Here is a 12,413-nt window from a genome sequence, read left to right on the forward strand (position 1 = left end):
TTAAACAGATGAATCTGAATCTTCACATGCTAGCTCAAGTTCAGAACACGACAGCCATACTTTCATATTGCTGACAATAATAAAATAAGAATTTTAAATTCAAAAGTCACATCTAAGTCACAAAGTTCCCAGATGAGAAATGGTAAGTTGAGAAAAATGTGAAAGGTCATACTGGCTTCCTGGAGGGCACTATCCAAGGATCTGCCTGGGGAGGTTGAGGAAAACCTCCCAACTTATATTTAAATAAATGATGATCCCACATATGAAGCTAGAGTGTTGAGGATATCATGACAATCTGTGTGCCTGAATACAAACCCTCACTCTGAATTACATACCTGATGTTACCAGCTCTGTCCCCTGAGGCAAGATGCTTGCCATCTGGGCTGATGCGTATTGATCTCACACCATTCCGACCATCATATGAACTGTCAGTCTTTTCTGAAGTACCTGCACCAGACAACTCTAAATCTTTAATGTAAGTGAGCTCAGGATCCACATACAGCACCTTCAGCAGTTCCTGAAACAGATTTTAGTTCTATACATAAGTTACTTACTTCAATATGAAATACAGTACCATACAAAAAGAGACTAGAGAACTCAAGGCTATTATGGGAAATTGCAAATACTTCACATAATGTCTGAATTGTATAATGTTGGCTTTAAAAATTCTCTTCCAGGTACTATCTGTCATGTGGATCTGTAATTTAATCCAGGATTATAATATAATAAACAGGTAAAAATCTTATGTGTAATTTGTCTACTGGAAGTAGTTTCTAGTGTGTGCACCCCAGTGGGTTACACTGCATGCAAAGTATGCTTGTCACTTGGTAGCCAACATGTTATCGAAATACTACTTTCATATCAGATTTAAACTGTAAGTAATGTACAGACACTTCTAAAGAACAAAATTTTTTAGTCATTTAAAGATACTCTGTCAGATGTTGAAGCATACAGTATCAGATGACAAATAACATGATGATGAGTGAATATTTGGAACAGTGTGGAAAGAAAAGTTCATAGCATATTATGAAAGCCAGAAGAGACAACCCTTGGTAGGCAATGGCAACCAGAACACATTTCTGCAGCAACAAATCAACACACAGCACCACAGCAATTGTTGGAGAGTCAACATGCAACAGAAGAGCTGTGGGAAATAGTGTTTCCTATGCCGCCCATGCTGAGGTAATATAGTGAGGACATCTGGACAAGTCAGTAGGATGAGTCATGGCTAGGTCATATGTGAGATGTGAGATGAGAGCTGGCAATGATGTAAACACGAAAGTGGAAGCAGTTGGATTGTTAAATGCCACTACCAAGCAACAACTGGTGAAGATTGTTAACAGACTGAGGTATGCCATAGTGATGAGTTAAGTGTGTTGATTAGTGACAGTGTTATAGTTACTTGTAGTGACAGGTTACAACCTTGCTTCTAGTCACTAACATGTTACAATATTATGTCCTATTTCAGCGTTTGCCCATAGCAATTCAGAAAACCATACGAAGCTTCATTCTGGACGGTTGGCTTCTCAGCTACACAAAACTATAGAAGAGCATGTAAATGTTCTGTTACAAAGAGATACATTATATGTAACAAAACTAGTAAGTTAATCATGCAAGACAACAAACTGTAATGCAATTAACTACATCTCCTAAAGGAAGCTACCAGAAAGGAGTCTGCCATATCTGCAGTGAGGGAGAAGGTAAGTTACAACAGAACAAAACATTTCCATCATATACAAAGCATGGATAACATTATCCTTAACAGATAGATGTACTTGAATCATCAGACAGAAGAGAGATTCTTGATGATCCAGGAAAAGATCATAAGGCTCAACAGACCACAGGCTTATAACCTGGGAATGCATAAAAAATTACAGTGGGATAGGTGAAGAAAGAAAAATAAATAATAGAGAAGACATATCCCCTTCAGCTGCATGATTAAATTTAATATTCTCAAGTTCCAAATACTCACATTACTGTAGATGTTCCTCTTATACAGAGTATCATTGTCTGGTGGAAGGTTAGATTCTAGGTTCCACACCCTAATCGTATCATCGCTTGAGCAAGTGACCAATGAACCTGGAGGCATCATTGGCAATGCACTGCCACCTTCATGTTCTACAGGAGGAAACATCTCAACACCCCATATACATGCAGAATGGAACAGGAATGAGTGAGATTTGCCCACCTGAAAAAATATCAATATGATCCAAAGCAAACAACCTAATCATCTGAATTTTATCTTTATCTCTTCCAAATGGCACCATGTGTGGTTTATTTTAGAAATGTATCTAAGGCTACACAGTGTTCTATGGAGGATGATTAATGAATGATGAATCAGAAAGAATGGGGAGGGAAGATATCTTAACCTAACTGAGGTATTTCCCCAGGATTTCCCTGGTAGGACTGAGGAAATCCATGAAAAACCTGAGTCAGGAAGGAAGATGGCATCCCAGCACCTCCTGAATAAATGTCTAGAACATAGCATAGTTACACTAACTGGCTCAGTATTATTAACACTATAATATTCCCAGGTCCTACTGGAGTGACAACTGCTTTTCCATGTTTACAGTTTTGAAATATATAATAAAATTTATCCAAATATATAAAACACATCTTAATAACGCTTCCACATTTTTATTACTAAGATTTCTCCATTCCTTTCATGTTGTTATAACCACTATTAGACTTATATATGGAAAGCTGACTTTGTTTTATATTATATTTACTTTATAACCAGAAAATGTACACAATATATATTTCTGAATTGATTTCACTGAAACAAAGAGAATATATCAAAGAGGGATAGCAATAGCTCAACAACAATGACCACCTGAAACCCATGTATGACCATAAGACACTATAAAATTAATGCTACTCTTCTATATAGAAAAGAAATTATCATAATATATGACTTACCCGTTTGATGTTTTGTACATCCCATACATATAAGCTGTGGTCATTATATACACACGTCAGCTTCAGATTGCGCTGATCAAATGCTAATGCTATAACATCTGGGTATTTGGCATTATTTGGATGTGTAGCCATGTGACTGAAATGAAACAATATTATTCTTAGTGAAATGCTTTACATGATCAGCATGGTTAATGAATCTCACTTGGCACTGGAACACACAGATGTACAGCGTATTTACACTACTTGTATTCTTATTTATTCATTGCTAAAGGGGCATAACATTAATGCATAATGGGGATGTCCTATCCATATATCTGTATGATTCATTCCTGAAACCACAGAAAGTTAATACTGGGATAAGTAAAGTAAAGGAAAGCTATCCCTGTAAGAGGCCGTGAAGGCCCATAGGGATGTGAGATGTTCAGGGTCCCACATTATCTAGACAATCAGCTCAAAGACGGCGTTGTCAGCCTTACACGCCGGCCCCGCTTTACTCCCCAGGAACATTATTTAATTAATTCCTGGTACTCACTTCTGTTATAGGCTAAGTCGACCACAGGGCCATAGTGCAGCTGGAAAGATTAGGTCAATAGAAAAAAATCCAATGACCTCATCAGGATAGGGGGCGTATATATAGCAAAACTTGTCATGCAGATTTTATTCTGGTTCATATGAATCCAATATGACACCTGCCTTACACAAAGTTCAACAGGAACTGTACAAAGTATTTTTACATAATACAAAATATAAATCTTTACTGTCATCTACAACTTCCATTTGAAATACCTTTTGATTGGCTGACATTTAACAAAATACAATTAAAATAATTTCTAACTCCATGTAGTGTGATTAGCTTCGTGATGACCACTGTCTGAATCTGCAACAATTGAATGTCAAGGGCAACGTGGGCTGCAACTCACAAAGAATGCACTTTGAAAATACATGTACTTCAATGGAGTACATCTTTTACACCTCTCAGCCTTTGCTTAACTTCATTTTTCTTGCTTTGCCTGATGCATCCAGTTACAGTAATAGTGACCTTCTTGGCCCACACTATCTTCGGGTAACTCCACAGTACCTGTCAGGTTTTCCTACACAAGGGTGAATGCATGACCAAGTGTCTCAAAAATCAGCCATACTAAGAGGCAACACTACAATCTGTGCAAAACTGAGAATGATTTATTTTTTCAATTTCTGAATTTAAAATTGTTAAAAATATACTTGCAAAAATTGTGTCTTGTGGGGAAAAGGATGAGGTGGAAGGGGAATCTGATGAATATCTGGCTGGGATAGAATTTTAAAACCAACATAGAGAAACGGAAAAGCCTTTGTTATTCCGTTACTACAAACCTAATGGATAGTCCTTGTGCCACATCCACACCGAGGTAATGTGTTCTGGGTAATGTGGTAACAAACTGGAGGGTTGTAGGACTGAAACACCTGACAATTCCCTCAGCACAGCCAATGAAGATAAAGATCTCTCCAACAGTCATACAGTTAGCACTTGTTGTCTGAAAACAGCATTATAAAAACAAAAGAACATTTGATAGTTAAATGCATAAGACATGCAAGGGACATGAATCATAAAAATAAATTTCTGAGATGTAAATCTACTACAGACTTCCTGCTAACAATGTACAGAGATAAAAATGAAGATGTCAGTAAATGCATCTAACAAAGAAGAAACCAGTACACTTAAATGTCTCCAGTCAAACTTAATACATAAAAATGTAGGGCCTGAAGGGTGCTAAAATTAACTGAACTGATAGCACTAGGATACAGTGAACATAACTGGTGCAACAAAGGATTAAGGTTATCCCATGGGCAGGGCTCCAGAAATACAATCATCTACTTACCATGAACAAGACAACCAAACTGGTAATAAATATATTTTTAGCCATAAATATCATCAAATAACATTTTCTGTTGCAGCTTCTAGTAAAACAATAGAGCCAAATGTGTGTGAATATAGTGTAGTGTGTATTCTTCAGGGAGTATCTGCAGGAAAAAGGGCACATTATGTATGTGTAAAACAGTCAAGTTTTTCTCTTTGACCTTGTCCTGTAAAAAAAATCACTGTTGCAAAATCTGAAGAAGTGAAAACTGGATCAAATCTTGGCAGGATCTTCTAAGAAAGGCTATGGTCAAAAAGGACTCCTTGCTGCACCATTTAAATTTATTATATCTTAAAGAATGAAATGTATTTATTTAAATGCACTTGATCACTGCTGCACATCACTGTGTTAAGGTTAATACAACAGCATATTTTCATCTGAAATGGTTTCAGTTTTCTTTCAAAATATCTGCATTTGACAAGAAAAGAACATTCTCAATGATTAATAGAGCTCTCCCATTTTTACTTATATAAGTTTTCGTAAACTGCTCATTACGTGGATGTCCAACATCCAGCATCATATTAAGATACTCACCCGTAACTCAACCCATTTATCCAACAGTCTTCTATTATTAAATTCACACAACAATCCTGACTTTGTGATGGCATATGTTGAATCACCCATATCACCCCTACCACAGGCGACATCACAGAAATAATTGTTTCGCTGTTCACCCAAGATAGCTGATCGACCCATTAGTGGCACAGGTTCTTTGTACTGCAATTAAATTTCATACATAAATTTATGAGTATTAGTTAATATTCAGATCGCCAGGCATTCTTTGAAACATATTTTCTGCATGCAAGAAATAAAACACATAATAAGAGGCTTCAGTACTGAAAGAAAGGAACACAAATGACATTTTCCAGGTCTTCTCTTTGTATTAAAAGGACTAGATAATGAAATACATATGAAAGTAATTAAAAATTCCAGACTTTTCTGTGGAATTTGAGAACAGCAGAAAGTTGACTATAATACATACACAGAATGAAGATGAGAGACACGACGAAGCAGACACAGATAGAAACCACTGGAACAAAGAGATCTTGGGCACTAAGTGAAAAGCTGGAGAGACTTGGGAGGCCTTAACAACAGATAATTATGCCTAATTCTAAAAAGTATGTTATGATGATGATATAATAAAGGAAACCAAAAATGATATTATGATGTACAGTTCTGCTTCCTACAACTTTTCTTTACAAACAGCTTACTAGATAAGGTTAGGAGTTGCACAGTGCCAAAGCAGACTGCATTAACATTATAAACAACAGTTGATACTGGCATGGATTTTTCATTTCTGGCTGTGTATGTCTGCACTGACAGGCCCATTTGTGTGTTAAAATATAGCTGTGCTTGTCTTTGTAAATGAATGAGCCTGACCATAATACCTTAAGTGGCATAAAATGCAGGGTCATCACTTGTGTACAGGCTAGAGGTATTCATGAAGGAAAGTCAATAGATAATAAATTTCACTCTTATATTGTTGATTTTTTAAAACCTGATGCACACTAACTGCAGAGAAAACACATGTTCAGCTAGCTAAAACTTGCTAATCCCGATTTCATATAAAAACACTGTGCAGTGGTTTGGAGTCCAAAGGAATAGTTGCACATTGTACACATAAAGATAAAAGGAATGTATACATCTCAAAAAATAAAATAAGGAAAGTTATTATGCTAAATGTTATTCTAAGCCTGACTGGTTAACAGACAACAAATTTAGTATATATTTGCATTAACAAGAATCTTTACAAATCATACACAGATTAGCAGTGTGGTCAAAAGTGCATGTGCATATTTAATCACCATCAGCAATTGTACAGAAGCTATGCTGTCACCGAAGTTAACACATATTTTTATGTTCAGACTTTGGAAAATTCAAAAATAAGAGCATGCTTCTGATTGGTTTCTGAAATCCAATATGCAATGACAGAGTTCTGTGGTGAAGCCAAGGGCCTCCAGACTCCTTAACTAGAACTTCCCATAATTCCATTTATGGATTATTACTGAAAGATCTGTTGCCACAGGAGCTAATATTTATAACTTTCATCTGAAAAATATTTTGGTTAAGTGTAATGGCAGTCAGTGACAGCTGCTGATACGAAACTTAACCAAATCTGCTATGCAAGAGCATGGTTACATTATGCCTAAGAGATCTAAATATAGACCAGATACAACTGGTGCCCTTTACTGCTATTTGTATATATAAGCATGTCTGCTGCACTTTAAAACTTCATCATAACTTTGCTGCTGTATAGTTTTGTGTACTGTGTGGTGTGTTATTTTGTGTTGTGTGTGCTATTTGTGTTTTGTGTCTTATTGTACAAGTACTACCACTGCCATCAGGTAAAACCCCATTTTCAGTTTTAATAACATAATACTGTGGGTCATACAACAAGCACCATGCACTGAATTCTGTATTTGCATAATAATGACAGAATTTTCTGTATATTTCATTATAACAACAATGAAACATAATGTTTTAGTGGGCTGAAGCACTGCCATATTTTATGTTAACTGAGTGTGTATTCCATAACAAACATTAATGACAAATGGGATCGGAAATGAGAACCTGGCAAATGAGACTGAATAATTCCCTGACTGCTCTCCAGAGACCATATAAACTCTGTACTTTAAGGGAACTTGTTGAAGAACTGTTCAAGAATTAGGAGAAAAACACATCTAAGGCTTCAATAGCCACGTACCCCTGGAATTCTCAGACGTTCATATGTTGGTATCATTTTAAAATGCAATGCACTCCTGTAATACCTACTTTGCATTATTTCAAACCGAGGAAGACACTTTGAAGAACTGCACTGAAAATTACCTTAGCAGACCGTGAATACTCCAGGTACCAGAATTTAACGTGTCTATTACCAACTGTGACAAAGTAGTTTCCATTTTCAGCAAAAGACACTGCTTTCACCTTGGCAGACACTTTGTTTGAAGCAACCTTCACATTTGATCGCCAGTCCCATACATTCACTATCATGTCATGTTGGGAACCAACAGACACAACATATTTGTGGCCCGGTGAGAAAGCCTGAAACACAAAATTTGGTTCATCAGAAAATAATAAGGAAATGTTTGTCAACAGAGAGAAAGGGCAAGTTCTTTAAGGAAATGTACACACAGAGTAACAATTCTGGCACATTTCCTCTGTTAGTGCCTCTAGATTTTCAATTCATAGTGTCACCTTTTAATTTTCTTATATAAATAACATAAAACGGACAATTTCAAGAAAAAATACTGAAAGATGTAAAATTCCTAAATGTATCTTTCCATTTTTTACTCAGCAAACACATCAAGGATGAAATCATGTGTACAATAAATAAAGAAGAACTTCCATCTTTCCTCAACTGTGAACTTTTGCTGATAAAAGTTAAGTAACCCCCCCCCCCGAATAATAATAAATAATAATAATAATAATAATAATAATAATAATAATAATAATAATAATGTTTACATTAGTGCAGATCTATGAACTTAGGTGGGAGAACTTACTCTTTTAATTGTTATTTGGTGGCCAACGTTTCGCTGACAAAGAGGTTGAAACAGCGATGCAGAAGAGGTTGAGATAATAGTCAAGACTTCTATGCAGCGAGTTTCAACAACCGACTGGTGAAGCGATTAGACAAGTGTATCAATGTTGGTGGAGGATATGTCGAGCAATAAATGTTTTCTTCCAAATCGAATATCTTATGTTTCATGTTTTATATCAATTTGTGACCTATTTATTGACTCTACCTCGTAGCTACGGGACTTGCGGTAAGGCAGAAATGCTATGCTACTATTGAAACACTTATAATTTTCATGAGAAATGCAGTAACTGATCCTACTAAAAGTTATCAAAACATAAGAAGACTGAATGTCTCTACCGGTTAATTTATACCACAAGGTGTGAGTCAATGGAGTTTTCCGCTCCTCTACAAAATGTTTATCGACATACTGCCTTCTGAAATGACACAAGATTATCAGAGTTTACTGCTGCAAACGTAAGTGAAATCTCTTTGATGCATTATTATAATTAAAACATTCCATTCTAAAACATACATTTTTTTCCTACTAAAATGCACCTAGTCCATGCATAAACTCAATTCAAGCAGTTTTCAAAGCATTCTTCCCACGATATGAACTAATCAGAAGCAAAATTTGGAGACTGACAATTTGGATATCTGTACCTCCGAAACGACTGAACAAACGAATTTCGTATTGGGAAGGTCTATACTGAAGTTTCATTTCCGGCCACGTCAGATAAATAATCTTCCATATATGTATGAAGTTGAAACTGAATTCATAACTTTGATTAAAAAAATATTCATCATACAGCCAGAACGTCGCCACTCACTAGTTGGCACTCCTGCTTCATAGCAGACCGGAGTTCAAATCTCGGCCAGGAAACCGGCTATTCCAACTGTGGTTTTCTCTCTACGGAAATGCTGAGATGGCACCTTCATGGAAGTCTCCTTCTATATCCTTTCGAATTCATTCTACCATTCGACGCCATATAATGAAATACTGAAGACGTCGTTACAGAAATAAAGGAAACTTCATGCGTGACATTTTTAAAACACTGCAGCTGTCACTAGGATATACAATTCTTACATGGACATTTCTTCCATAAGTGAGTATCTAAAACAATAGTATGAAAAATAATTTCTGACTAATATATTGTGGATGATTTCATAACAATATATTTGTATCAGCAGACCATCAAGATCAATGAGATACACAAAACACTGCAAAACATGATTCTTTCCTTCTTACAATCCCCACAACCTGTACCAAAAGGGCTCCTCATTTCTCTCATGTGTTGAGGCCGGATATTAAGACAGCTACTTCAGCAGCTCGGCCCTCTTTATATTAGAATGAATGATGACTACAAAATGCAGTGTAAGTAATTTGATGCACGCGATGTGTACCGCATTGGGGCCACGCCCATAACACGCCACATGGGGGATGTGCCGCAAAGCAGCACATTACGGTGCGACTCATGTAAGGGCGGAAGGGGAATCTATACCTCAAATTATCAACACACTTAAAAGAGGTGCGACTGGTAAACACGTGGCTTGTACAGCCATCCTTCCTGAAGCCTCTACAGTTACAACCTCGTTTCCACTTGTTTACGAGCACTATAATTTGCACGACAAACACATCGGAGTAAAATGAATAAGCGATGACGAGTTTCAAAGAAACGAAACCAAGTATTTATTTTCTCACACGACAGTAACTTACAACCAGCGAAAAACCTTGGATTCGTTGTGGAAGAGAAGGGCGGTACACAGCATAAAAAGGCGTAAGTAAGTAAACTGACAAGAAAAGTGGAAAAATCTGCTCCATGTCGGTACACAAGAAGTGCTAGATACTAACGTGAAGTCTTCGGCCGCGCCATAGCTCAAGCGGTTAGTCGCTGGCTTCCCATCGCGGCGGCCCGGGTTCGATCCCGATTCTGATCAAGAGGGATTTGTGGTGGACAAAGTGGCGCTGGGGCAGGTTTTCTCCGAGTACTTCGGTTTCCCCTGCCAATCTTCATTCCACCAATTGCTCCACAATCACCCTCACCTATCATCTGGGGCTGGTACAATAGGCCAGAAATGGCCGCAGTACAAGGGACTTAGTCCCACCCAACTAGCAATAAAAAATAAAATAAAAAGGGAAGTTTTGCACTATGGCCATACTTTCATTTTCGGCACATAAGAAAGTTATTTATGTGATCTAGGGTCATACCAAATTTAATGCGCCTTACTATGGTCATGGTCGTAGCTTTCAAAGGGAGAAAGGGCCTCAACACAAAATGTGTGCGGCTTCCAGCATATCAGCTTATGTTCGACACACACAAAAAGATTTGTCTAAGTAATCTAACTGTTCACGTTTCAAAGACATGCCATAGAAAGTTTTCGATTCATAAATTAAAAAGTTCCGTTATTTCTCCAAACTGATGAAAGGGAATTAAAGTAAAGAAAATTGTTTTATTTTCAGTATATATATATATATATGTCGTTAAAATCGGTAAATTAGTTCAAATGTATTAAACGAATAACGACATACGGGCACAGATCAGCCAAGACAAGCGGAGAAAATAACCCCATGACCCATCTTTCCTTCAATTAGCAAAGTGGGCTGAAAAATATTTTCACGAGAGATCAGTCTACTTCATATTTCAAATAAATAAGCCCTATGGAAAATTTCGATGATTTAATAATCCAAAATTCCGCTTTGTCAGCTGTTTACGTTACATAACGTCGAATCAAGGGATGATTACAACACATTAAGGCCGATGTGAAATGAGGTGTTCGTAACCATTTTGGGCTAGTATTCAAACGTTTTCCTGGAGCAGTTAGATATTCCAGGACATCAAGAAACCTATGCTACGACTACGAAGCAGTATGAACCATTTTAGGTTCCAGTCTCTGCAGGGGCTCATATTTTTATTCATGTACTTGTATTTTTGTAGTCTGTTTAACGACACTGTGGGTAACTCAGACTATATAGCGCAGAATGATCGGATGACAGTGGGTAATGAATTGGAAAGGATGTGTAAGGAAGTGGCTATGGAGTAATTTACGGTCCTGTCCGCCATTTGCCTGGCGATAAAAAAAAGCAAGTCTGGACAGTCGAGTCAAGGCATCTTCCAGACACAAGTCTGAAGTGTCACCGCACGAACATTTTACTCGAGAGCAGGGTTATCGATCTTCCTGTCCATTTCCAGCAATTTACCTTGGACACCCTAGGAGAATGCTTGGTTGGTTCGTACCTTTACTGCATCCTTTCAGGTCCTTAACAATCCTACATTCATTATAATCATCTCACCTCATTCGATATTTAGTTATGTCTAGAGTTGAAAAGCGTCGTTACATTACTCAAGAATCAACCAAACGTGAGGGAAATGCGTTCGTACGTCATTACAATGCGGTCTTTTTGGAAGAGATCTATCAACAGAATGCTAATAAAATATAACATCTAGTCATTAAATAACTTTAGATTCAATCCAAATGCGAATTTGCAGTAAAGTTTAAACATGAGCAGGAGGTGCGAAGTGTTCTTTGTGAATTGCATCAACTCCGCAAAAGGTTATTTAATTCGAACACGTGATCTAGCTTTGAAGCTAGGACACTCAGTCACGCATTCTAAGGCACGGCCTGCTGATTAGCACCTTAGTCCTCGCTTTCAGCTTCTCGGGGTGACGATCGCACTGGCCTGGAAGCCCAAAGAAACGGGCAGCTTTTTATCAGTTCAGCGGTTTGCAGACCGTTAAACATGATTCTACTGCAACGAAGGGTCAACGTCTCCGAGACAGAGTCACGCCGTTCTGTCAGAACACTGAGTTCTCCAGTGCTCTATGTCAGTGTTCCTTACCGCTACACAGTGTCGAAGTGTCCTGCGGAAGTTCTAGCTTCAAAATTATTTTCCAGGCATATTTTAACAACAGCCACTAAAGCGTGGTAAATGAAGTATTATCTCATTCAGCTCTGTTCTGTGTTCTCAGAGGACGCTGCCGCCGTTCCTACGTTAAACAGCTGCTGCCTCGAAATTTTTCATATGTCATTATATCGTTAAACATGCCTATTTTGGAATAGTAATTTTAACCTTAATATTTTGT

At 37.4% G+C, this 12,413-nt stretch overlaps 1 protein-coding gene across 2 annotated transcripts in view; it reads right to left on the reverse strand.

Annotated features, from left to right (window-relative positions):
• Positions 1-12,413, reverse strand: part of LOC111873083 (mitogen-activated protein kinase-binding protein 1) — a 254,773-nt gene that overhangs the window by 41,161 nt on the left and 201,199 nt on the right. For both annotated transcript variants that reach the window (XM_023867486.2, XM_023867487.2), the window contains exons 5-10: positions 7,641-7,856; positions 5,349-5,531; positions 4,270-4,430; positions 2,920-3,055; positions 1,973-2,188; positions 336-517 (exon numbers count right to left, since the gene is read on the reverse strand). In XM_023867486.2, the coding sequence (XP_023723254.1) occupies positions 336-517; positions 1,973-2,188; positions 2,920-3,055; positions 4,270-4,430; positions 5,349-5,531; positions 7,641-7,856 (1,094 nt within the window). The remainder of the gene's footprint in view (positions 1-335; positions 518-1,972; positions 2,189-2,919; positions 3,056-4,269; positions 4,431-5,348; positions 5,532-7,640; positions 7,857-12,413) is intronic.

Source organism: Cryptotermes secundus, unplaced genomic scaffold, assembly GCF_002891405.2.
Source record: "Cryptotermes secundus unplaced genomic scaffold, Csec_1.0 scaffold120, whole genome shotgun sequence".
Classification (NCBI taxonomy): Eukaryota; Metazoa; Arthropoda; class Insecta; order Blattodea; family Kalotermitidae; genus Cryptotermes; species Cryptotermes secundus.